Source organism: Rhineura floridana, chromosome 3 (assembly GCF_030035675.1).
Source record: "Rhineura floridana isolate rRhiFlo1 chromosome 3, rRhiFlo1.hap2, whole genome shotgun sequence".
NCBI lineage: Eukaryota > Metazoa > Chordata > Lepidosauria > Squamata > Rhineuridae > Rhineura > Rhineura floridana.
In genome coordinates, this window is record NC_084482.1 from 133839965 (window position 1) to 133866956 (window position 26992).

The 26992-nt window shown below is 41.9% G+C and overlaps 2 protein-coding genes and 2 non-coding genes across 6 annotated transcripts in view; 3 read left to right on the forward strand and 1 right to left on the reverse strand.

Annotated features, from left to right (window-relative positions):
• PBRM1 (polybromo 1) overlaps positions 1-3422 on the reverse strand; it is a 109333-nt gene extending 105911 nt beyond the window's left edge. For both annotated transcript variants that reach the window (XM_061617987.1, XM_061617986.1), the window contains exon 1: positions 3112-3422. The gene's annotated coding sequence lies outside the window, so the exon portion shown is untranslated. The remainder of the gene's footprint in view (positions 1-3111) is intronic.
• GNL3 (G protein nucleolar 3) lies at positions 3144-24904 on the forward strand. 2 transcript variants are annotated; one of them, XM_061617991.1, is made up of 15 exons: positions 3144-3449; positions 7375-7433; positions 9692-9829; positions 11024-11134; positions 12192-12275; positions 13550-13685; positions 15141-15244; positions 16224-16365; positions 17291-17378; positions 18241-18415; positions 20592-20734; positions 22377-22513; positions 23951-24138; positions 24491-24572; positions 24661-24904. In XM_061617991.1, exons 1-15 carry the CDS (start codon positions 3437-3439, stop codon positions 24741-24743), a joined length of 1683 nt encoding a protein of 560 aa, XP_061473975.1. In that variant the 5' UTR covers positions 3144-3436; the 3' UTR covers positions 24744-24904. The 2 variants fall into 2 exon arrangements, with proteins under 2 accessions (XP_061473975.1, XP_061473976.1); XM_061617992.1 differs by lacking the exon at positions 3144-3449 and adding an exon at positions 3788-3900.
• LOC133382662 (small nucleolar RNA SNORD19) lies at positions 14076-14152 on the forward strand. The gene has a single exon (XR_009762046.1). It is a non-coding gene; the product is annotated as a small nucleolar RNA SNORD19 (small nucleolar RNA).
• On the forward strand, positions 16665-16739 carry LOC133382664 (small nucleolar RNA SNORD19). Its single transcript, XR_009762047.1, has one exon. It is a non-coding gene; the product is annotated as a small nucleolar RNA SNORD19 (small nucleolar RNA).
• Positions 24905-26992: the final 2088 nt, after the last annotated feature.

Sequence of the window (26992 nt, forward strand, 5' to 3'; positions counted from 1 at the left end):
AGATACTGATTACTGAAGCTTCAAATGATCTGGGAATGATAGATTTACCTGGTGTGTCCCACTCTCTGAAAGAGTGGGCATGCAGAACGAAGGCACTCCTGGACCCATTTTGCTCCTGGTTTTCCAGAGGGCAGCAGTAGCCAGGAATGCTTTTTACTATCATGTAGCATAATCTTATTGGTGTTTTCTCAGAGGTCCACCCCACAAAGTTAGATGGTACTTTCCGTGCAATCCTATACCTGCCTATCCAAAAACTGAATGGGATTTACTCCCAGGTAAGTATACAGGATTGCAACCTGATTCTATTAGAAAGTAGGGTTTAAGACTGGAATCTTAATTTTGTAAATCATCTGCAATGTTTTCCTGGAAATAAATACCTGGCTACTGTCAGCCATGGATTGGTAAACTGACAATAGGGTTATTATAAGACAGCCTACATGCAGCTTGGTCTGTAGCCTTTCAGTCCAAACTAAGATGTTACCTTTACATCTAGATATATATCCCCACATTGTTTTAAACCAAAAAGCAAATGTGCCCACTCTCCCAACCCAAATCACGCGGGGGGGGGAGGGACCCTTTCCCTGTGCCATTTTCTTACTGAACTCTTCCCCACCCCCTGCCCATAGATTCAGCAGGAAAATAGTGTGAGGGAAATGCATCCTACATACACACACACCAGTCCTGATCTGGCCACTTTGGGGAATCTGAAGGACAGGATTGAAAGTCACATTTAAAAGCAACATCTAATTTGGCTGTAAGCCACAGGGATAGGAAACCTGCAGCCCTCCAGATGTTGTTGGACTTCAGCAAGCTCCAGTCAGCATGTCCAATAGTCAGGGATGATGAGAATGATATTCCAGCAACATCTGGAGGCCACAGGTTCCTTATCCTGCCCTAAGATCTAAGAGGGAGCTGTGTAAAATGGTATAATCTTAGTAACTCCTTGCCTTGGGACTTCTGTCAGGTAATTATTAGCCTTTATTCTGATTCCACCACTAAATTAACATTTATTCTTTTAGTTAACTGCCTGTCCTAATGCTTGTTTTGTATTACTGGAGTTGTTTTATTGTTTCAAATTTTTAACATTTTTACTAAATAGTAAAGCAACCAATATATTCATAAATAGAGACTAGATCCTGATGCTATGGAAAATAATTTTGTTATCACAAGTAAAGAATATCTGTATGTATGCTTATAAATCTGGAAATGAACAGTCTAATTTCATATAAACAACAAAAGCCCTTTTACACTATTTGTAGAACTATTCCTTCAATTGCACATGCAACAAATCTGTGGGTATAGCAGAAAGAATGTTATAGCTTCTGACATCCTAACAACTGCATCTGCACAATTCCCCTAAACACTTGCTGTTGGTCACTGTTCATTTCTAATAACTGAAAAACAGCTGAAATTTCCTAGAAATAAGTTTGCCAAAATAAATTTTCACATAGCTTTTTCTATTAACATCTTTCTCTGAACACTAAACTCACACAAGATAATTACAACTAAAACTGTTTGTTGATAGGCCACACACTTTGACACTGGATTGCCAATCTACATTTTACTGTAGATACAACTATATATGTAATTAGGGGAAAATTGTTGGCAGTTTGCACTAAGGCATAGTTTGGCTTAGTGTGATATGCAAATCAGGCCACTGGCAATTTATAGTTTCATGATCCTTTCAGGTAAAAAATGTACTTATCCAATCACAAGAGTTCTGTGCAACCTTGGTGCTTGTTAGCCTACCAACCTGTTTGTCAAAAAGAGCTCTGGCCCATTTTGGATCTTGTCAATATGTTAAGAGAACATATGGAGAAGCCATTTAAATGTGGCGTCAGATTTTCAAGCTTTTACATTTCTTTCAAACAAGAATTTGGCATGCTTTCCTAGCAATAAGAAACATAACACTTGTTATGTAAGACAATACATTTAACACTGAATATTCCAAACACTAGTATCAGATATCTTTCTAAAACAGTGGTTCCCAAACTTTTTTTCTCATGAACCCCTGGCTGAGGGTCTTGGTGGACTACTTAATGATTTTCTTGCCTGTTGTAGCAATTGTAATTCCATAGAATTCAACAGCAAAATACAAAATAAGACATAAAAAACCATACAATTAAAAATTAATATATTTAATGCCATGGATGTGCTGTCTCCTATCTTCAACCACAAATCTACAGACACACCGTGGACCACCTGAATGAAGCTCATGGACCACTAGTGGGAACAGTTTGGGAACCCCTGTTCTAAAATATATGTTCTAATTGATTGTAAGCTTTTCTACATTTTTAAACACTCAAATGAGATCTCAAAAACACAATAGACCTAACCAGATAATACCACTATTTATATTTGTTAAAACATCACGTGCCTAATTCCTACCTTTTTCATTAATCCTGTTCTGTTACTTTCTCAACAATCTAACTATCTCTCTTGGAAAGGAGAAGAATTCCACATTATTTTTGTTTAAAAAATTAAACCACGATCTTGAAGAAAATGTAGTGGCCAGTTTTTCTAGAACGTATTCCTATGGAAAATTATGGAATAGCACCCTCGTATGCTTAATTCAAGGCAGGGGTCAGGGATCACTCAAGAAGACATTATTGCTTTGACAAGTGCAGTTGTCCTGCTTGGTGCCACTGTGAAAACTTCAGATCATTTCAACACTAGGAAGTTATGGTGAAAGCTGATCACTGGTTTTGAAATTTTAGTTTTCCCAAAGCCGTGATGAAGCAGAAGGGATAAACAAATTAAGGCGTACATAAGGGGGAAGAGGGAAATCAGCTACACACAAGAAACACAGAAATGTTTGTAAAGTGATGTGTGTAAACTAATACGAGATGTGTGTAAATTCCAAGAGAAAAGAGGGTTAGTAGGTCAGAGGATTCAGGGTATTGGGTGAATGAAAAAAGGAGGCAAGGAGGTGTGGGCAAGTGTGTCCCTGGAAGAAAGGCACAGAGGAAGGCGCTTTGGGGAAGGGACCCCGCCAGCAGCTCCACAGCCACACAAAGGGAACCCGCCGCGGCCTCCTGCCTTCCCTTCCTCGAGTGCCCCTCGTCCTACTGAGCCGAGTCGAGCTAAGCGCGGCCCTTATCTTCATCTTACCAAGCCAGCACCGCCGCCGCCGCCACTGCTGCTAAGCCCCCGCCTCCTGCAGCCGCGGCCGCGCTCAGCCCCCGTCGCCGCCACTGCCCCCCGCGCTGTCGGCTTCGCCGCCACTGTTGCCGCTCAGTCTCGCTCGCTCGCCTACGAACCCGCTGCTGTCGCAATACAGAGCCTCAGCCGCGAAGCGAGGCCGGGAGTGCGACAGCTCGGGTAAAGGGAGGGGAACGCTTTACGGCTGCATCTCGGCTTCTCTTGCAGACTCTTTCTTCCACGTGGAACGCCGAAGAGAGAAGGAGAAGGAAGCAGAAGTTCCTGCGCGACCGCCATGAGGAGACCCAGTAAGCACTGCTGGGGGTGCGGGGCAGGGTACAAAAACGATGGATGGATGGAGAAATCGGTCAGCCTACTGGCCGCTGAAAAGGCCCGAGCTGGAGCGCTTTGGAGATGGAGGTTTAAGGGCATCCAGCCACGCGGCCTCTCCCTTGGATAGGCCGCTCTGCTGGCAAAGACGGCCTGACTGGAGTGTGCTTCGGCGGGCTAGTTCTTTGGAGCTACAGTACAGCTTCCGGGGGGGGGTCGGAGAAGTAACGCGTTGGAAGAACTAATTGCCTGGAATCTTTACCTGGGCCATCGGGTGTCTTAAGAGGGGCGATGGGGGAGGGGGACCGAGACTTTGAGAGGCGCCAACTAGAGCCAGAAGAAAAGCCCCGTTGGATCGTGCCTGAAGCCTACCTAGTCTCGCATTCTCTACTCAGAGTGGCCCGGCAGATACCCATGGAAAGCTCGCAAGTATGGCTAGGGATTTCTGCACGTCCTCTTGCGTGTTCGCTGCAATGCCCAGCCCACTATTGGTGTTGCATTAAAATATTAAATAACATCAATTGTTCCTTTCTGTTGTTCCCTTGTGCCCCATAATGTTTTTTCTTTCTCTATGTTTGTTCACCGCCCTGAGAGCTATTCTGCTAAGGGCGGTATATAAATTGAAATAATAAATAAATAATAATAAATAAATAAAATAAATGAGCGCGGGATTTTATTTTATTTTTTTGCCTTCCTGCCCGTTTGCCAACTTTTGCATCTGGGTGAATGCAGTTACACACTGGTAAGTGCCTATGGTAAACTGTATTTAGGGACAGTGAGGGCAGCAAAAAACAATATTTTGCTGCCACTATCAAATCATTAATCTGCCGTCCAGCGGAGCTCTCATAATTTTCCGGGGGCTATTATATGCCCCAAGGACATGGTAGAACCATCTGAGGCCCACTGTAATGAATTTGCTAGGCACTTCCAGGATAAAAATTTTAGCATCCGCCAGGACTTAGACTCCAGTGTTATAGCAGGTGAATCAAGCAAGGTATCCAGAGCACAGCCTTGTCCCGATTTCTTGGATGAGTTTCAGTTGGTACAGCCTGATGACATTGACAAGGTACTTGGACAGGTTCGTGCAACCACTTCTGTGCTGGATCCTTGTCCTTCTTGGCTAATAAAAGCTAGCAGGGATGGAACAGCCGGCTGGGCCAGGGAAGTGATTTAAGCCTCTCTGCGGGAGGGGGTGGTCCCTGGCTGCCTGAAAAAGGTGGTAGTGAGACCACTCCTGAAGAGACCCTACCTGGACCCAGAAAATCTTAATAACTATAGGCGGATGCCAAATGTTCCATTCCTGGGGAAAGTCCTTGAATGAGTGGTGGCAGGCCAGCTCCAGACACTCTTGAATGAGACCGATTATCTGGATCCATTTCAGTCGGGTTTCAGGCCTGGTTTTGGCACGGAAACAGCCTTGGTCGCCCTGTAAAATGACCACTGTCGGGAGAGAGACAGGGGGAGTGTGACTCTGTTGATTCTCCTTGATCTCTCAGAGGCTTTCAATACCGCCAACCATGATATCCTTCTGGGAAGACTGGCTGAGTTGGGAGTGGGAGGGACTGCATGGCGATGGTTCTGCTCCTACTTGGCGGGTCAGCTCCAGAAAGTGGTACTTGAGGAACATTGCTAGGCACCCTGGATGCGCCAGTATGGGGTTCTGCAGGGGTCAGTTCTGTTCCCCATGCTGTTCAGCATCTACATGAAACCTTTGGGTGCATTCATCCGGAGCTTTGGAGTGCGTTACCATCAGCATGCTGATGACATGCATCTCTATTTCTCCTTTTCATCTTCAGATGAGGCTGTCAATGTGCTGAACCAGTGCCTGACTGCGACAATGGACTGGATGAGGACTAATAAACAGGGTCAATCCAAACAAGACTGAGATGCTGCTAGTGGGTGGTTCTTCTGACTGGATGGTGGATGTCCACCCTGTCCTGGATGGGGTTGCACTCCCCGTGAAGGTGCAGGTTCGTAGCTTGGGGGTTCTCCTAGAACCATCTCTGTCACTTGAGGCTCAGATAGCCTCAGTGGCATGGAGTGCCTTCTACCAACTTCGGTTGGTGGCCCAGCTACGCCCCTATCTGGGCAGGGAACACCTGACTTCAGTTGTCCATGCTCTGGTAACCTCCATGAACCCACCCATACACTATGCTCAACATCTAAGGCCCTCCTCTGGGTGCCTACTCGGAGGGAAGCTGGGAGTCTGGCAACAAGGGAGAGGGCCTTCTCAGTGGTGGCCCCCAAATTATGGAATGGTTTTTTGACGAGGTGCACCTGGCACGAACACTGTTATCTTTTCGACGCCTGGTCAAGACTTCTCCCAGGCATTTTAGCATGTGTTTTTAAATTGTTTTTTGTGTTTTAAAATTTGTATATTTGTCTTTATTGTTTTTAATTGCTGTAAACCGCCCTGAGAGCTTTGGCTATGGGGCGGTATATAAATGTAATAAATAAATAAATAAATTAGGCTTTCCGGTATTTTTGCCAACTGATACTTTTCCGAAATCTCTCACAGGCTTTTCTGTCTATTGCTGCTAAGAGCCAGTGGTGGCATAGTGGTTAAAGTGTTGGACTACAATACGGGAGACCAGGGTTCAAATCCCCCAGCTCGCCCATGAAGCTTACTGGGTGACTTTGGGCCAGTCACTGCCCCTCAGCCTAACCTACCTCACAGGGTTGTTGTGAGGATCAAATGGAGAAAGAAGAGAACCATGTAGGCCACCTTGAGTTTCTTGGAGGAAAGGTGGGATAAAAATAAATGAAATAAAAACAAGTTTTGTCCTCTCAGAAGGTATCATTGAGGCTGCCCTATATGGAGCACTGGAAAATCCTGGAGCTGAGGCAAGACTGGGCAGGAGGGAGTAACTTTATTTCATAATAAAGATCTGTGAATGGGCCCTGAGTAACAGTGCTCAGTGTATTCTTCAGGCTACTACTTCTGGGTTGCTGTTAAAGTACAGCAGGGATGAAGAAGGTATGGCTCTCCAGATACTGGATTATAACTCACATGGTTCCTGACAATAGTTATGGTGGCTGGAGCTAATGGGAGTTGGAGTCCATAATATCTGAAAGCTACAGGGCTAATAGCATACAGTGCCTAAAGGCACAGCAGAAACGGTTCCTGCTGAACATGAACTTGTCCTTCTGTCTTTGCTATTAATCTCCAAAAGAGGGAGGAGTTAATTGGCTTCCCACTTTTGCTGAAGCCGTTGGGCTGTGTAACTTTATGCTTGTAAGCCTGGAAAGATGAAGCTAAATACTGAAGGAATAGAGAACGTATTGAACATGTTCCTGGGCAAGGATTTAGAAATCTTGGGCATGTGCCATCCAAACATTTTACATGCTTTTACTTCAGACATTTTGCCTGCAGTCCTATGCACACTTGTAAACCCCAATGAACTCATTGGGACTTAGCTTCCGAGTAAACATGCACAGCAAAGGTTGCAATCCTAAACATATGGCATCTGTTGAGGTAAATCCTAGTGAATTCTGTGGGGGTTATGGTTTAGTAAATGTTTAGGATTGATCTGCAAAACTACGGCAAGATGGAAACCTCTTTCATTGGCCTGCAGGCTGGTTTGTATCTGTCTAGGTAGAGATCAGTATTTCCCAGCCTGTGGTCCCCAGATGTTGTTGGACTACAGCCCCTTCTCATCCCCAGCCAGCATGGCCTTTGGTCAGGAGTGATAACGTTTGTAGTCCAACCTCATCTAGGGACTCATGGTTGAGGAAGGTTGATCTATATACGCAAAACACACATTGCATGCGTGTTCTCTGAACATTATGTATATTTTACCTCTTGTATGTATAATGTTTCAAATCAAAGTTGTGGCATGTGTTCAACCTGTTATTGTAGGCTCAGATCTGCAGACATTTACATTTGGGCTTTTTATATTTTAGAGTTGAAGAAAGCTAGCAAGCGCATGACCTGCCACAGACGCTATAAAATACAGAAAAAGGTAAGTCACTCAGCAGCGTACAATCTACTGTTTCTCAAAGAGGGGTCGGATTGTTGTTGAAGTAACTGCTGTCTGTGGTCTACAGTTAGAACTGAACCTAACTCAAAAAATTGTTGTGAGGGTAAAATGGGGTAAGGGGAGAACCATGGATGCCTCCTTGAAGAGAAGGTGGGATATCAATGTAATAATAATAAGTGTGTGAATGTGGTTATTATTGCTGCTGACACCTAGTCACAGATAGGATCACTCCATCGAATATAAAACACCACTGAGTACTTGAGAACTTGGCTGCTCTCAGAGATGTGAGAAGGAGGTAGAAGTAATTGCACAATTTACAGAAACTAAAGCCTTAAGGATTCTGCTTCATGATTGTATCCTCCTCCTTGAAGTCCTGTTGTCTGGAGCGTTATTCCAGTAGATTTCACCATTTTAAAAAATTCCACATAATTCCTACCCATATTGAGACACCAAAAATACAGTTAGAAAAATTTTATATGGCACTGCTGACGTACCGGGGGGGGGAGGAGCAGGTCAGAAAGTGAGGAGGGTCGTCTAAAAACTGGCACTGCAAGGGTTTGTGTTATCTTTAATTTTTCTGCTTCTATAAATGATATCAACTTCAACCAAAAAAGGTTTTGTTCACCATAGAGAAAGACACAGCAATTGGTAGTGATGCTTGCACTGACTGACGCTTTCTGCGAGCAAAATGTCAGATTTTTAAATTAACCTTCTTTTGAGATATGTGGACTCAAATTACTGACAATTTTACAAAATGGCCAACTTTAGGATTTTCCCCCCTTAGGAGAAGATACTTAAGTTAAATGCTGTGGGTGGTTTTCTTTCCTCCTTTGGGTAAGAAAAATGTTTTTTTTAAAAAGCACTGGTGATATTGAAATTAAGTGCCTTATGGAGGGGTCAAAGTTAGCAAAAAAACACATTTTTTTCTGTCTTTACTTGCTTACTGCTCACCCTATATTTGATGTAAAGTAGTTAATAACTATATAAAATGGCATCCAGACTATGATAAATAAAACCTTTTTTGGTTGTCATTGATAATATGTACAGAAGCAAAGAAATTAAACATAATGCAAACCCTTGCAGCACCAGTTTTTAAATTACCTTCCCCTTTCCAACCCCCCTGCAAAAAAAGGGTGCCACACAAAAAATTTCTAATTGTGTTCTTGGTGTCTAAGTGTGGGTAGGAATGATTCTTTTTTAAATTTAATGGTACAGCAACCACCCCCTGGTGAAAGCATCTAAACTGATCCTGGATTTTACTTTGCTGTGTCTCTCTCCCCCTCCCATATATAAAAAAATTAGATGCATTGTCTTTAGGCTGCAATCCAATACGAGTCTACTCAGAAGTAAGCTCCACTGAGTTCAATGGGACTTTATCCCGGGTAAGTATTATTGGATTGCAGCCTTCGTTGTAAGATACATGGGCTTCTTTGGGAGGAAGGGCAGGATATAATTTTTAGTAAAAATATATATATATATAATTTTTAGCTGTGACTGCAGTGTTATGTTAAAATTGGTTAATCTTCAAAAAAAAAAGCTCATTATGAATTCATGCTATATTTTATGTTTGGAGTGTCCTGGAAGTTAAATGTTTAGAAGCGAGTGCACGTTTGAGAGCCTCTGAGTTCATGGCAATCTGACCTATGTTGTTTTTATTAGTGTCTGTAGTCAAGCTCAAAGAACTTAAGAAGCAAAGCTGAGATACTCAGAACTTCAGATATCAGTCACGTACCCTTCCGAGCCTTTCGCTGAAAGCTGTGCTCATACCCAATTGCTTTCCACAGCTGTGTTCTGTCCCTATTCCACTTGCTATTAAATTCCCAGAATATTTAGATTCTTAGTGTCCCCATTGTCTTTATATTGTCAGATAGAAGTGTGAAGTAGATTGGGACAGTATTCAGTGAATGCATCCCATTAGCACAAGGATTTCTGCTTGTGCAATGGGGCTATCCCCCCCCACATCCCCCACACCCAGAGGATTGGGGGAACCACTAGAACAGATTTTAGAAAGTTCTGTTGCACAAGTAGAAATCCTTGTGCTGGTGGAGCCATAACAGCGCTACGCTGGATACAAGTCTTTGAAATAATGGTAAAAGATATGAATTCAACTATATACTAAGTATGCAAAACATGGAAAATATTGTAATGTTTGCAAATGTGAAGTATTGGTATGGGTGAACAGCTAGTGGAAACAGGTTTGAATGTCTTTAACAGCAAAATCTTCCCATTGTTGATTACAGGTACGAGAACACAATAGAAAACTCCGGAAGGAAGCCAAGAAACGTGGGCACAAAAAGCCCAAGAAAGATTTAGGAATTCCCAACAGTGCGCCTTTTAAGGAGGATGTTCTTCGAGAAGCAGAACAAAGGAAACAAAGGGTAAAACAGCTGATACCATGGCATGTTGTCATGGAATTATGGGAAGAATCATTGTTTGCTGTCAGCAATCACAATAGCAGTTAACTTATTTATTTATTAGACTTTTATACCGCCCGATTAGCAATAGCTCTCTGGGCGGTGAACACAAGAAATACAATAAAATCACATAGTGTAATACAACAAAAACATATAAAAATAAAATAATCTAAAATCAATCACAGCAGATTTTAAAATTAAGTTAACTTAAATTAGTATGCCTCGGAAAAGAGGAAGGTTTTAACTTGGCGCCGAAAGGATAACAATGTCGGCGCCAAGCGCACCTCCTCGGGGAGACTATTCCACAGTTCGGGGGCCACCACTGAGAAGGCCCTAGATCTTGTCACAACCCTCCGGGCTTCCCTATGAGTCGGAACCCAGAGGAGGGCCTTCGTAACAGAACGTCGAGTACGGGCCGGTTCGTATCAGGAGAGGCGTTCCGACAAGTATCGTGGTCCCACGCCATATAAGGCTTTATAGGTTAATAACTTGTAAGTTAACTGGAGACCCTTGGGCCTAGGGGCCAAATGCAGTCCTGTCTGGCCTTTAGAACACTCCCCAGGCCACACCCCCTTGTTCCAGGCCACATCCATCACTGCCTGCTTTGCACTCCCAAATGTTTTTACCTGGCTAGAATGATAATGAACTCTGATAATGCCTCTTCCTTGTCTGGATGAAGAAGCGAGAGAGGTGTATGTAGAAACTAGCCTACTTTACAGTGGTACAATTTACATTCATGACTACTGGCCTCGCCTACCACTGGCATGTGGCCCCAGGAAAACTGGCCTGCTTTAATTTTTAATTAATCAGTGACATTTGTGGTTACTATTTGAATTTTGCTAATTAACTTGGGCCTGAATTTTGGCATTTCTGTTAACTGTTTCAGCACAAAAATATTGAAGGGATAAAGCATTTGTTTTCAGTATAACTGCGTACACTGGAAGACAGAAGGAAGGTAGAACTTAACAACTGGTTTAGCATTGTTGCCTTCCGTGCATCTGGCACGATGAAGTTCTTCCTTCTTGTCTTAATATGTTGTAAGCAACACAAAATACATTACAGTAATAAAATTCTGAGTAGTCATGGTGCCTTTCTGAACATGGTTAGGCGATCCTTCCTCCATATAACTTTTTGTGCTTTTTGTGTTTGTGTGAACAGCGTGAAGAACTAAAGCAAAAACAAAAGCTTGATCGGCAGAAGGAGCTAGAAAAGAAACGGAAACAAGAAGCTAATAAAAAGGAAGCTAATAAAGCAAAGATTTCTGAAAAGGTATGCATTTCTGGGAGAGTGCTTAAATCAGAAATATTCCATTAAACTATGTTTGTTTTGGAATAATGCCATCCTGACGCTATAGATTTGGGCCAGCGCAGGTGTCTGCAACTCTCTGAGTTCTCTCCCCACTCCCCAAATGAGCTCATTTGCCTGGAGTGGTCAGCCAGTAAGTCCATTCAAGGCCTCCCAGTTGTGTCCCTCCCATACACAGTATCACTGGAGAAATGGAAATGGACTGCCTTCAAGTCGATCCCGACTTATGGCAACCATATGAATAAGGTTTTCATGGTAAGTGATATTCAGAGGGGGTTTACCATTGCCTTCCTCTGAGACTGCGAGGCAGTGACTGGCCCAAGGTCACCCAGTGAGCTTCATGGCTGTGTGGGGATTTGAACGCTGGTCTCCCAGGTAGTAGTCCAACACCTTAACCACTACACCACAGAGTCGGAAAGGTGTGCAAGAGGAGGAGAGAGCAAGGGCTGGTGGCTGCTTGCTTACCATGTTATAGTTGATGCAAGTACATCAATTGCCTGGCTCCATCCCAGGTTTCCATTAAATTGATTCAAGGCTTAGGGCTGAGAATTGTGGATTTATTTATTTTAGAATTTTATAGTACTTTCATTCCAATTAATGGAAGTTTTATAGGGCAGAAGGGTGTATACAGTAGGGCTCCACTCATACGGTGGGTTACGTTCCAGACCGTGGCCGAAAAGCGGAACTTCGTCAATAAAATGGCACCCGATGCCCAAAAAACGCCGTAAAAGCTGAACAAGCGCTGTATGAGTGGGCCCTTACTCTAATTGAAAAACACCGAAAAGCGGAGCCCTACTGTACTTTAATTTGGATTCCTGCACTGAGCAGGAGGTTGGACTCGATGGCCTTATAGGCCACTTCCAACTCTATGATTCTATGTGTATCTCCCAAATTCTTATGTAGATAACCTGTTGCCATGTAATTTGTGTTTTCAGTCCTACTTGTTATCAGGGGGCTTTTTGTTATCAGTGACAGATGCCTGTTTTCTAAATTCTCATATCTGCATCTATTTTTTTCTTAGAAATCAGTCGCTGGACAAAAAGCAAAGTCAAGCCAGCAGTTAGACAAAAATTCAAAGAAATCCTTTTGCAAGGAGCTTAGAAAGGTAAAGCTTCTTCAGTTTCTTATAATAGCTTTAAAAATCCCTTTCAATATGGCTTTTTCCTGATATTGTTTTCAGAGATTTCTGATCTCCTTTACTTGGAAAAAAATCAACAGAAGTGTGATATTTGGGTATATGAAAATTGCACTCTTACTTTAAAATCATACTTGTCATTTTATATTGTTATATTCATTGAACCATCTTGAGAGGGCTTTTGCTCTGAATGGTGACATAAAATACTGAAATGAATGTAAATAAAAAAGAAATAAACTATGCATGTGACAACTGTTAGTCACTTGTTGCTTCTTTCTTATATAAAGTGAATTGCAACACAGTCCTCTGCATGTTCATTCAGAAATAAGCCCTACTGAGTTCAGTGGGACTTACTTCCAGGTAAGCAGGTATAGGATTGCAGCCTCAGTTGCTCTTCTTCTACCGGGAGGGAAATTTAGGCTGCAATCCTGTACCCACTTTTCTGGGACCAAACCTCACTGAACTCAGGACTTCTGAGTCAATGAGGATCAGCTAAATCAGTGAGGAACAGCTAAATTCACAGTGCTAAACTTACCCGATACAAGGCAATGAATACTTGTCTGTTTTTCTATACTGCTTAAATTTATTTCATTTGAAACATTTATATACCACCCTTCATTGTACTGGGTTTCAGGATGGCCTACTGCATCAAAACCAATAGAGTGAAAGAGAACACGTCCCAACTATTTGTTCATCTTATTATTGAAAGAAGTTTGACATTATTTCCCTGTGTTTCTAAGTTCTTGTTTTGTTATACTTGTACCCTGCTTTTTACATAGGGATTCCAGTGGTGTCCCATTCAGGGAACCTGTATCTACTTGGTTTCATTTCAGCACTGCTGCATAATCTTTCACTGCCTCCCCACCCCTCTAGCATTCCCGTTTTTAATAGTGTCCACTTGTTTTTGGAAATGGTTGCATTTGTCTGTTCGGGTTGTATCCAGCGCTAGTTGTAGAGCCATTGAAACCAATGGACCTGAGTAAAACTTAGTTGGATACAACTCTTTGTATTTTGACTGTAGCAGAGAACGATGTCATTGGTTTTGTATGGTTCTAAAGACAATGAATCAGACTCTTTTCAACTGATAGTAGATTCAGTTGTATTGGAGAAAGTGCTGTTATTTTAGTTACTTCTTAAAATGAACATGGTGTCAAAATGGCAGCAGAGATGTCCTGATTTTAGAAGCATGTGTGCATGTATTAACCCTGTCTTGGAATGTATATCTTTCCCCTCTCGCTGTTTAGGTGATGGAGGCTTCTGATGTAGTGCTGGAAGTCTTAGATGCTAGAGATCCTCTAGGCACTCGGTGCCCACAAGTGGAGCAACTTGTTAGTCAGATGGATGGAGAGAAAAAAATACTCCTGGTTTTAAATAAAATTGGTAAGAGTTTTTTTTTAACCCTACAGAGACATATTGAGTCCATTCATAGAATAGTTAAGCCCAAATGCTTAGTGGCTTCATTATAACATGTGAAGCCTAGGGATGAAAATAAATGGTTTGTCTGATGCTATGTATATGTACTTGGAAGTAAGTCTGCCTGTATTTAATGGCTGCTGAGTAAGTGTCCCTAGGATTTGGGTGGAAATCGTTGCTTAGAAATAAGCTCCATTTCAAGCAGTGGCTTTTGTTGGAGATTGAGGTGTTTTGGTTCTAACATTGGAAGGATGCAATTGGCTTAAATTCAAGCATCAAATTTTGGCTAGGTTGCAGATTGCATAATTGCATAAAGATAATTGCAAAAAGATTGCATAAAGATCAATAGTGGGATGTGAGCTGTGAGGAAGATACAAAACGATACTGACATACATCTGAAGACTGTCAGATCCAACTCTGAGCTCACTGTTCTTGCTGGACTAGGATAACTTCTATCCTGTGCCTTTAGCAACAGCTCAATGGTAGGCAAAATGCTTATATTCATACTATGAAAAGCTTCGCCAGCTGATTTCTGGATACTGAGCTGCTGTTAAAAGGACCAGGAATTGTATCCAATAAAGTTGTCCCATTAGTGCAAGGACTTCTTCCTGTGCAATGATGCTTCCTCTCCCTTCCCCCACCAATTGGCACTGGCCCCCATCAGAACAGATAGGGGGCAGGGAAAGGAGAGAGAAAGGAAGTCCTGTTGTGCAGACAGAAGTCCTTATGCTAATGGGACAACGTTTTAATATATATATTAAATATATATATATATTTATACAACCCCAGGTTAGGGCTTTTTCCCCTCTGGTCAGTTGGCAACCCTGTGTTGGAGGGAACTGCATATTATGGTGTTTGTCTCTTCTATTTTGTGTGAACTTACAAAAAAGAAGTCAAATCAAAAGGCTTTTAGCAAATTGAGTTTTTATTCACTTCAAGGGCTACTTGTTATACATGTACAAGATGTTATATAAGATTGCATGATGCTGATAAAGCAACATACTTACAATACTGTCCAGAAGTATATGGAATGTTCCAGATTAAATCTAAATCCAGTAGCTTGAATTATACTACTTTCTTATACTTTGCTTCAGATTTAAATATTAAAACATCCAATGAGGAATTATTTTTGTAAAGGCATTTGAATTTTCCTCCAAGTGAAGAGAAAAAAAGCAATTCCTCGTATCTAAAGGAGTCAAGATATAGTTATCTTTGAAAACAGGAAAGAATTTTGTGGTACCATAAGACCTAATATATCTATTTGTCGCACAGGTTTTCATGGGCTAGAGTACCTAACAGTCCAAGGAATCTGCTGCAACAGACTAACACAGTTGTCCTCCTTTGACACCATCTATCATCAACACAATGTTATCGGTGCCTAATTTCTGTACAATGGGGTTTGTGTTGTTTTTGTTTTTTCAGATCTAATACCAAAAGAGAACTTGGAGAAATGGCTAAATTATTTAAACAATGAAATCCCAACTATTGCTTTTAAATCTGCAATGCAGCTAAAAGACAAAACTGTGGTAAGAGCGCCCCATCCTCTATTCTACAATGCTGAAAGATGGATTGCCTGCCTGAAATATGATGAGCATAAAAGTTTTGAGAAGAAGACTGAAGATAGTAATATGCAAGCCCATTTCCTCCTGTCTAATAGGTTTTAGTAATATATCAGTTCTTCATGTGTGCACCAGGTCAGGACACCATGGCAGTTGGGGGTTCTTGACTGACTAGAGGAGCCCTATGTGCATACAGGTGTACACATGTAGGGCACTTTTTGTCTTGCACAAAGAGGTGTGTCAGTGGGAGTGTTCTTACTACACCATAAAGAGATGCATTTTCAGAAATGAAAAACCAGGAATGGAGCCCTGTAACTGCATGTAAATATAGCATCCCCCTTAAGTGTTAGACAGGCGCCATCTCTGTTGTCTTTTTAGCACCTACTGAAGACCTTCCTCTTTCAACAAGCCTTATCCTAATCTGCATCTGTATTGGAATTGTTTTTTAAGATTTTTTTTAAAAGATGTTTCATTTTAAAGTTTTTTAAAAAAGATAATTTTTAGGGATTTATCGCTTGTGGCCCTGTCTCCCTTTGAGAGGAAGGGCAGGATTCAAATGTAATAAATATTTTTAAAATTCTATATACATTTTTCCAGTGAGGAAGCAGTTGCTTCTGAAAACTGCTTTTTCACAGTTTTGTCCAGAAATAAATTGATCAAGAAACATATGGCAAATGTAACCAAAGATACAAAGTTCTGTCTTCTTTGATATTTTTTATGACAAATCTTTGTTCTGAATTCATCTCACCCTGCCACCCATTTCATAGATGTATTGGAGGTAGTCCTCTGATTCAAATCCTTCTAGTTAAGAGACCACAATGTTACGAATGCGTTGATTTATTTGTTGCATGGCTCGGCATGTAGCTTGAATGCCTGTTTTAAATTCACTGTCTTGTGCAATTATTTCTCCGATACCAACTTTTTACACTTTAATTTAAATGTGCAGCAAGAGAAAAAGCACAGTAAAAGACGTGGTGCATATATTGAATTATCAAGAGCAAGCTTGTGTTTTGGGGCCGAGTGCCTGCTAAAACTCCTTCGAGAATACAGCATGATTAAAGACAGACTTATACAGATTGGTGTGGTAGGTAAGTACACTCTTTTGCCCACATGGAGTTCATTGAATAGTAATAACTTTTCTGAGCATTATAGCACTGTTTTGGTGGCTATGTGGAATTACGGATTTAACAATCGCTTGTATCAAAATCTGTGGCAGTCAAAAAAGGTCCTACTTTACCTTCAGGTACAGCTTTTCAGAGGCATAGTGTGGGAATATTGAGCTGGAAAAGTCCCAGCATGAGCATGAAACGCCATGTGCAGACCCTGGATCCTGGACATTATTATTATTATTATTATTATTATTATATGGCTGTTCTGTGACTGGAGTGAGAAATGAGGATATATGCTTTTGTCTTACTGTTACCATGAAGACTTCAGATCCAACTCTGATCTTGCTCTACAGGCAGCTTTAAAATGGGTATATCTAATACACCTGAAGATAAATTATTTCTGGAGAACAAAACATTGCCAAAAATCAGGCCGTGGCATTGTCACCTATAACATTTCTCATATGGTCAGACTTCCATCCCCCTCTCAGCAGTATTGCAAGGCTCAGGCAGAGGAAAGGAAGTGGAGATATGAATTCAGTCTTCCTCAAAGTAAGCGGACGATGCAGAGAGAATTGGCAGAGAAGAGGCAAGGGTTTGAATCTGAAAAACTGCAGTAAAGCATACTTAGACTTCCCTGGGAATAAAGACTGGAGCTTATGCAATGTTTTCATGGAAATTGTGGGTTTTCAGGAGGGGGAAGGAAAGAAGTGTGATGCAATACAAGTATCTGGTGTGGAGTCCTAGGTATGCATGGGGAAGTCCAGAGAGCAAATGCTGTTCAGGTGGCAAAATAGATTACTTTCCCAAGAAAAGCCCAAACTTTCCTCTTCCAATATTGAATATTTAGTATGCCATATAAGGTAACTAATGCATGTTTGCTCTTATTTTGTCTCTTTGTCTTTAGGTTTTCCTAATGTGGGGAAAAGCAGCATAATCAATAGTCTGAAAGAGGTGCGTGCCTGCAACGTGGGACCAGTGAGAGGCCTTACTAAGTTAGTCTGATTTTGTGATGCAGTCGTATTTTAACGCGTTGCCATTCCACTTACCTAAGAACTCTCTTCTGGTTTGAAATATGAAGGGATCCCATTAGGGAGCTGTATGGGGGTGGGGATCATTCCGACAATAGAAATAATGTTTCAGCTTTCCCACTGCATATCCATTTTCATATAAATATTTCAATTAAATTGTTGTGGCATTGCTAGTTGTGAAAACTAAGCCAGTTACTTTGACTTCACTGTACCAGGGCTGTCAGATTTGAGGAAGAGATCATGTAGTTTGAATAAACCAGTAATGTGATAGAGAATAGCCTTACATGTCCCAAAAATTACAATCTGACATGTTATATATTTATGCTGTCTATTTTGGCTTTCTGGCAAGACTCCTTTTAGCCCAACTCTGACGCTGCATTTCTGTATGGCAGGGGTGGGGAACCTTTCACCCTCCAGACGTTGCTGGATTGCAGCTCCCACCATTCCTGACTCTTGCCTGTGCTGGCTGAGGCTGGCGGGAACTGGAGTCCAACGACATGTGGAAAGCCACATGTTCCCTGCTCCTGCTTTATACAGTCGGGCCCCGCTTATATGGCAGGTTCCGTTCTGGACTGCCACCGAAAAGCGGAACCCATTGATGATAATGGTGCGCGTTGCGCAAAAATGGCGCACAATGAGCAAAAACCGCCATAAAAGCTTAAAGCGGGGACTTTCCCTAATTGAAAGTCGCCGCATTAGCCGAACGCCAAAAGGCGAAGCGCCGTAAAGCGGGGCCCGCCTGTAATTTGCTTCTTAATTAAATACTTCCTGAAGGTTTTTTCCCCCCAAAACTGCTCGTTTTCAATAAGTGTGTGCTCTCTTAAAGGTGCATACAAATAGTTCACATCGACAAGCATATCAAGATGTTAGATAGTCCGTGCATTGTTGCAGCACCTTCCAGCTCTGCTCTTGCTCTGGCACTGAGAAGTAATACAGACACTGATGATGAAAACCTGCTTGATTCCGCAGATGCTATTCTGAAACATTGCAGCAAACAGCAGGTAAAGCTATTCTGTAGTTTATTTATAGTTCCCTTTATTGCAGGGATGAGGAACCTGTGGCCCTCCAGACGTTGTTGGACAACAGTTCCCATCATCCTTGATCATTGGCCATTCTGGCTGGGGCTGATGGGACTTGGAATCTACCAGCATCTGAAGGGCCACAGGATCCCCATCAATTCTCAGTTGTGTTAATAAAAGAGCTGTTGATTTGCTTTCTGGCTAGGTGAAATAGCAGTTGTGTGGGATTTAGTTCACCTGGATGGATTCATCCATGTTGGCCCATCATGTTAGGGAAGTGAAATCTGACTCTTTAGGCTAATCAGATAAGATTCAATGTTGTTCTTGTGTTAGATTTCTTACCCACTCTTCACCATGAGGTTCCAGGACGCATTACAACAGTTAAAAAATACAATATTAAAAGCAGTTAAAACAGATTACAATCAAGAGAATGTGGTGGGACCTAAAATATACTGCTCAGGTTTCATTTGACCCATCATTGAACTGAACAGAGTCATACTTATTCTCATGTTAGCCAAGCGAGAAATGAGGATATTTGCTGTGTCTCTTACTGTTACAGTGAAGACATCAGATCCAACTCTGATCTTGCTGTGTGCCTAATAGTGCTTCCTAAGGAGTTCTGAATCAATTTCCATTTCTGCTATGCCAGAATGGTAATGGTCCAGATACATGAACTAGAGCAAGAATATGCTGCTCTTGTAGGCCTTGGTCGCCCTGTATGATGACCTATGTCGGGAGAGGGACAGAGGGAGTGTGACTCTGTTGATTCTCCTTGATCTCTCAGCAGCTTTCGATACCATCGACCATGGTATCCTTCTGGGGAGGCTCGCAGAGTTGGGAGTTGGAGGTACTGCTTGGCAGTGGCTCCGCTCCTACTTGGCCGGCCGTCTCCAGAAGGTAGTGCTTGGGGAACATTGCTCGACACTGTGGGCTCTCCAATGTGGAGTTCCGCAGGGGTCGGTTCTGTCTCCCATGCTTTTTAACATCTACATGAAGCCGTTGGGTGCGGTCATCAGGAGCTTTGGAGTGCGTTGTCATCAGTATGCTGATGACACGCAGCTCTACTTCTCCTTTTCATCCTCTTCAGGTGAGGCTGTCGATGTGCTGAACCGTTGCCTGGCCGCGACAATGGACTGGATGAGAGCTAACAAACTGAGGCTCAATCCTGACAAGACTGAGATGCTGTTGGTGGATGGTTTCTCTGATCGGGTGGTGGATTCACACCCTATCCTGGATGGGGTTACACTCCCCCTAAAGGAGCGGGTTCGTAGCTTGGGAGTCGTTCTAGCCTCTTCCCTTTCACTTGAGGCTCAAGTAGCCTCGGTGGCACGGAATGCGTTCTACCAACTTCGGTTGGTAGCCCAGCTACATCCCTATCTGAGTAAGGAGGACCTCACATCAGTTGTACATGCTCTGGTAACCTCGCGTTTGGATTACTGCAATGCGCTCTACGTAGGGCTGCCTTTGAAGACAGTTCGGAAGCTACAGCTAGTGCAAAATGCGGCTGCCAGATTGTTAACAAGGACCAAGCGGTCCGAGCACATAACACCTGTTCTGGCTCGCTTGCACTGGCTACCAATATGCTTCCGGGCCAGATTCAAAGTGTTGGTATTAACCTATAAAGCCTTATACGGCACGGGACCACGATACCTGTTGGAACGCCTCTCCCATTACGAACTGGCCCGTACACTACGTTCTGCTACGAAGGCCCTCCTCCGGGTTTCGACTCATAGAGAGGCCCGGAGGGTGGTGACAAGATCTAGGGCCTTCTCAGTGGTGGCCCCTGAACTGTGGAACAGTCTCTCGAGGAGGTGCGCCTGGCGCCAACATTGTTATCCTTTCGGCGCCAGATTAAAACCTTCCTCTTTTCCAAAGCATTTTAATTTAAGTTAACCTGATTTTCATATCTGTTGTACTGATTTTAGATTGTTCTTATTTTATATGTTCTTATTGTATTATATTGTGTATTTTATTGTATTCTCTGTGTTCACCGCCCAGAGAGCTATTGCTAGTCGGGCGGTATAAAAGTCTAATAAATAATAATAATAATAATAATAATAAAAGGCCTGGGCTTATGAAAGAACTGATTTTAACTCAAAGTGGGTGTTTGTGAACGTGATGTGCATTTAAGAAGGGACTCTCTTTTTTCTTATTTCAGATTATGCTGCACTACAACATCCCAGACTACAGAAACTCCCTGGAGTTTTTAAATCTGCTTGCTCAGAAAAGAGGGATGCTTAAAAAGGGGGGTCTTGCTGATGCAGAGGGTGCAGCTAAACTATTGCTGCTTGATTGGACAGGGTAAATATATAGTCAGTTGCCTCAATGAAATAAGTTCCTTTGTTGCAATCATGCATGATATTTGCTGCTTGGAAATAGGTGCTGTGCTTGAAAGAACCTGGGAACTATATTTTGGCAGCCACTGTATGAAATTGTGGCAAGGAGGAAGCATACCACTTATAAATATATTAAATGGCATGGTGAATCTCACTGACACATGCCACTAGGTCACATGAAGCAGCCTTATACTGAGTCATATTATTTGTCCATACAGCTCAGTATTTTCTGCTCTTGACTGGTATCACCTCGCTGGGTCTCTGGGGTCTTTTACATCATCTACCTAATGGTTTAGCTGGAGCTGCCAGGGACCAAACTTGGGATCTTTTGCATGCAAAGCATGTGCACTGCCACAGAACTCTGAACGCTTCTCATACACAAGGTCACTTGTGCTTTAGCTATATTATTATTTATTACATTTATCCCCCCGCCTTTCTTTTCATGAAAGAAACCCAAGGCGGCTTACATATGGTTCCCAGGTGGTCTCCCATCCTGGCACTGACCAGACCTGGCCCTGCTTAACTTCAGTAGGGTGCTGGCCTCATGTGCAGACCATAGCCTGGGACCATATATCCTGAATGCTAAGTTCAGGTATGGGTAACACCCATCTAACACAACAGGACTTCCCTTTTGAAGGCCTGGAGCAAATGTGGCTGGGAGGTGGAGGTTCAACCAGCTGTGTCTGTTCTACTGGTGGACAGACAGAGTTAGATTTTGTGAGGGGGGGGGCTTCTCTCTCCAGTACTATAGAGGGACAAATCTAGTGGTCCGTGTGTGCTGTTTATTAATTATTACATTTATGAAGGAGCCTGGGGCAGCAAATCTAGTGGAATTGCATTGTGAATGTTCACTGAAGCAGCCCTGGTTTCCCCCCCCCCAAACACACACACACAAAGACAAGCTTAAAACCTGCATTTTAAACTTCCCCAAGTTTTAAAAGTGTTTTAGGTAATTGTTGTGAAAGCGGTTTTAAGAAAAAAGCAGACAAAAATAGTGCAAAGAGTCATGCATAAAGTCATGCCATGTTGCAGGGTTAGGGAGTAGCAAAACTGACAAAGGAGAGCTTTAGAATTGGTAAAAATGAGGCAAAGGGTGACCCTGGCCAAGGTGTTTTTAAAACGCTTGTACAAAGCAAATAAGCATCAAGAGGCTGTTGCTTGTTTAGCAGGTTGTGTGTCAAGGTTAAGAACTTAAAAGACCAATTTGGTGGTAGCTACTGCAAAGGAATCTTGAATTATCATAAATCATGCATGAATGCGCCACTTTCAGTTTTGGCCCTAGGGATCAGATAGCTTGCAAGCTGTGGCATGGCCCCACGGTTCTATGAATTCTATAAAATATAGAATGAAAGCAAAAATCTATGTCCTCATACCAAGACTTTATAACATATTATTTGTAAATGGCTAGTGTTGGAAATATAAAGGTGATTTTTTCCCCTCCCCTCAAATTCTGGAAGTGCATTCAGTTAATATTCACAAGGTCAAAGAGGGGAAAGTTGCAATTGTATGTGCTACTTTGAGATAAGTAGGTGAAGGGTGTTTTGGGGGTGGGGGTGAGAGTGGAACTTTTGAGGTCCTTTGTAAACAGTGCTTTTTTCCCCCCTCAGTGCCAGAGTTAGCTACTATTCACGGCCCCCTGCAACATGGAACCTGTCACCACACCTTTCCAGGGAAGTTGTAACAGCAGCACAGCAGGGTTTTAATTTTCAGGATCTGAAAGAAGATAACAAAACTACCATAAAAGGTGAGGCTGATGTTCCAAATAACCCTCTGGTACAAGGCATGGTTTTCTAAGATGTTATGTAATTTTTTGCATATTATGCTCCCTTACTTTGCTAGTATGCAGCAACACTTGAGACATACAAGAGCCATTTCCTGCAGCCTACTAGCATGTAAGCAAATGAATCCAGGCACAGCTATGCAGTTGGGAGCTGGCTCAGTTCTCTGCCATTGAGTTCTGCCATTTTAGGCATAAGTCAAAAGGGAGGAAAACCTAACCCTCACCCAGACACTGCAATCACCAGGGACAGGAAACAGCCGTATCTCATTCCCCAGTATAATCCCTGAGATGTGACAGACAATTTTGTGTGAGATTGGAGTTGAAGCTGTCCTCTGCTCACTGTTTTTTTTTTCCTGGCCAGGCTTATTTCCACTTTCTAAGCTTGACTGAGAGGGAAGGGTTAGGTACCTGCCCACTGTTCTTCTCATTGAAATTGCATGTATTTGTTTAGGAAGTATTTTTAGCCCGTCCTTTATCAAATGATCTCAGAAAGGAGTACCTCCATAAAATAACCATATAAAATATATAATTAACGCTGATTCCTACGTCAATAGAACAAGCAAAAACTATACACACCTCTGCTTCTTACAGGTGCTGGCCTGTGTCTAAAAATCTGGGTCTTCTGCCAGTTTGTCTAATTCTGCTCCAAGTTTTATAGTTTTATCAGGAGTTGCAAACGTACACGGCTACTGTTGAGTAGCAAGGAGATTTTGATCCCCAGTAGTAAGGAACTTGGGGTTTAGGGTTCCCTTGTTCTATCCCACCTTTCCTTTGTGATACGTCTAAGTATATCAGAAACTACATGTTCCTGGGGTACAGCAGTAATAATTGCTTCTTGCCCCTGGCTCTTCTGCTCTGTTCCCCCAGATTACTGGCTGTGGCAAGTTAATGTATATTAGCCAACATAGTGCTCTCCATAGGTTATATCTCCCATCAGCTCAACCCATCATGGCAGAAGGTTAAGGATGTGCGAGTTGTAGTTCAACATATCTGAGTGGTCCTACATTGACTACCCCTCATTCTGTGTCTGTATGCTACATCTTCACTCTTTCTGAAGTAGTCTTTTGCTTTCATTTTTAAATCTTATGCCACATTCCGTTTGCTAGTGCTTCAAGTGCTGTGGGAATCTTGGTTCTAGCAAGAGATGTGAACTAATGCCTCCTGAGTGTGCTGACATATTGTTTCATAAGTGCTGCTTTCCTTTTTTTCCCATGAGTGAAAAGCTAGCAAACAAATTGACAATCTTGCACCTTTGATGTTTTCTGCAGCACAGTTCACTTAAAAGATGGAACTATTTTGCTTTGTCTAGACACAGGGCAGAGTGTTCCTTCCTTTGGGAAAGCATTCTGAAGGAAGGCTCTGCCCCTAAACTTGATCTGTTAATGAACATTCCTTCTACAGCTGTTAAATATCCTAATGAAGCAAGCAGCATTGTCTTTCAATCTCCTGGCTTCACTGATGGCATAACAGAAGATAATGAACTGCTAGAGGAAGGATTGGAACAGGAGAAGATGGAAGCAAGTGAAGACGAGGAGGAATTAACTGAAGGAGAAGAGGAGGGGAGTGAAATAGAAAGTGATATCGAAGAGGTAAATCCATGAGCTTTAAGATACCGAGTTGAACTTTAACTCCGTGGTCGTCATCATATTTTGAGAATCCTCAGCAAAGAGGAGAAAAGGGAGGAGTTTCTGACCTGCCCTCCTATCCCTGCTTGTCTGTGAATACGTAATAGGGTACACTGTCAAGCCATTCTCTCAACTTTGATTCCTTTCTGTGGAGATGATGGTAACTTACATTTGTAGGTTATTTTTGTATGTGTTGCTGAAACACACATATAACATCTTGTTGAAAAGAGTATCTAGTGTCTGGCTTTTTAGAAATGTTTATACATCACAGTCATGTTGACATCTTGAATTTATATTCTTTGCGGTCTTGTTTCAGGAAAGCAACAGAACAGCAAACAGCAAAACAACCTGTAAAGAGCTAAAATCAAAGAATGCAGACTTGCAGAATTTACCTATAGGTGCGTATATTAATCTCACAAAACTAATACACCACCTTAAATAAAGCAAGCAGTTGATTTCAGTCTGATGCTTTCTTTTCTTCTAAAGGTAAAGAGCTCAACATAGAGAAGACTGGTGACCTGGGTGATGCATACAACTTCAATACAGATTATATTATCAAAGGGATTTGAGTGCTCCTTTGCTTTCTCGAACTGATACTAGGATGCTTTGGAGCCTCTAAATTCAGTCCATGTGAATATTGTATATAAATACTAAATTTGGTAAAGATGGCTAGAAAATATTGTTTTCACCTTTGCAAATTGAATTAAATAAATACTTTTGTCCCCCATTATTATTTATTGAAAGCATTTTATCCCATTCTTCTGCTGAAAATGCAAGTTTCTTGCATCTGTTCTATTAAAATGAACTAAAACAGAATAGCTTAAGCAACACTCTGTGGATAAAGGATTTTCACCGATTTATAATAATGGAATGATATAATCATTCAGAATGTGGTCTGTAGTGTTCCTGCTGGGATAGAGCAGGTATGTTTAGTGAAGGAAGGTCAGTAGTGAAAAAAAGAAATCCAGCTGTCACGTCAGAACTAGAAGGGACCGAGTCGTGCCACTTCCATTTAAGCAAAAACGTTCCAGTGCTGTGGTTCTTATGCACCTACAAAGCATCCACTGAAGGACATAAAGCACACATGAAGAATGTTTCACCTGTCTGAGAATATGACTGGCCAATATCCCTTACCCATACTAATGCTGGAAAAAGGTTTTACTGATATTTGGATAGATGGATGGATACTCAGAAGATAGCATAAACAGGCCCAAAACACAGCTTACTAAACCTCTCCATTTGAGCTTTCAGAGAATACTTCTCCCTCCTGGATAGCAAAACAGTTTAGAAGAAAGTGCACAGTCCTACACAGAAAAGTGTAAAAGGGGTGGGGAACCTGTGCCTCTACATATGATGCAGAACTACTAGCTCCTAGCAGCCCCAGCATGAATAGCCAGGGGTGATGGGAGTTGTAGTTCAGCAATAACTGGAGGGCCAAAGGTTCCTCATACAAGATCAGGCTTCAAAAAAGTTAAGCAAACTTTAGTTTTTTTACATGCTTTTAAGTGTGAAACTTGCTGTTCTTAAAACTATATACAAAAGTAGCAACAGCTGGTTGCTCAACCTGCCTGTGCCAAGAAGGCATCGTACAAAATGTTATCCTTAAATAATACTGTTAATAAACCAAAGTGTTTCTATTCTGGCTAAGGTTGCTGCCGTGCCACAGCTAAGTTCTACTACAACTGAACCAACTACAAATAAGAGGAATCTTCACCATTTAGTCTTACCCCAGGACTTTTAATATCACAGGCTTACAAATCTAGGGCACGCTATGCACAGCATAGGCCTTCAGGCTGAATAAAAGAAGATTATTTTAAGAGGACAAAGGGATGCTGGTTCAGTGATACTTGCAGCCCTTTGCATTGGCAGGTCCTTGCCTAGTTTTCAAGTAGGAAAGACACATTCTACATTTGGGATGGCTGTTGTGCTTTAAGCTGTATATCACACATGGTGGAATGAGGCAGCTCAAAAATATTTAAACTCAGGTTATGGAGAATATAGTCTGTGCTTTCCAAAAAGTGATAGTTATAGAACTTGCTAATATTTAAACACATTGAATTAATATTTTTGTACCTCACTAAATGCCTGTTTATAGGCAAACAAAAAATGGATTACTTAGTGTTGGAACAAAATTGGTTCCATTTTAAATAATGCATTTTAAATCATGTTTAAGATTAAATTGGTATAATACGTATCAGGAAAAACATTTAGAAAATTGACAAAATACTATAGTGCACCCTGAAAGAGGAGTGTTTCTCTTCAAAATTCCATCCAATCTGGAATAGGAGTGTTGTAGTACAGTTCACAGAGAGTTTTGGGTGGTGAGGGGAATAAAGGATGCCTCCCCAAAGTTCTTACATTGTGCTATATAACATTACGGAGTGTGCAGGTTGGGCTGTTAACTGCAACCCTGAGCTTTATATTACCAGGTAGAGAGACTGTATCCTAGAAAGGGAGAAATTAAATCCCCTTTTTTCTTTCTGAAACCCCTGTATAGCACACGGAAAGGAGTTAAATATGTCCCCGCACACCACAAACTGTAACTGCACATGAGTACTTTCTAAAGGGGGGCTTCAGCTGTTCAACTTCCTCTTTTCCCCGACCTCTATTTTGCTTTGTTTTCCACTGACTAGCATTCTGTGTCATAACTGAACCAAATACTTAATTGGGGTTAGATGTGAGAACTGCCCATAGAAAACAAGATGTTCCAAATTTTAGCATAGCTGCAATTTCACAGCAGCATATTCTCACCCAGTAAACAAAAGGTAGCAGCAAAGACAAGTCCTTTTCTTTAGTTTTTAATGTGAATGTGCAAGTT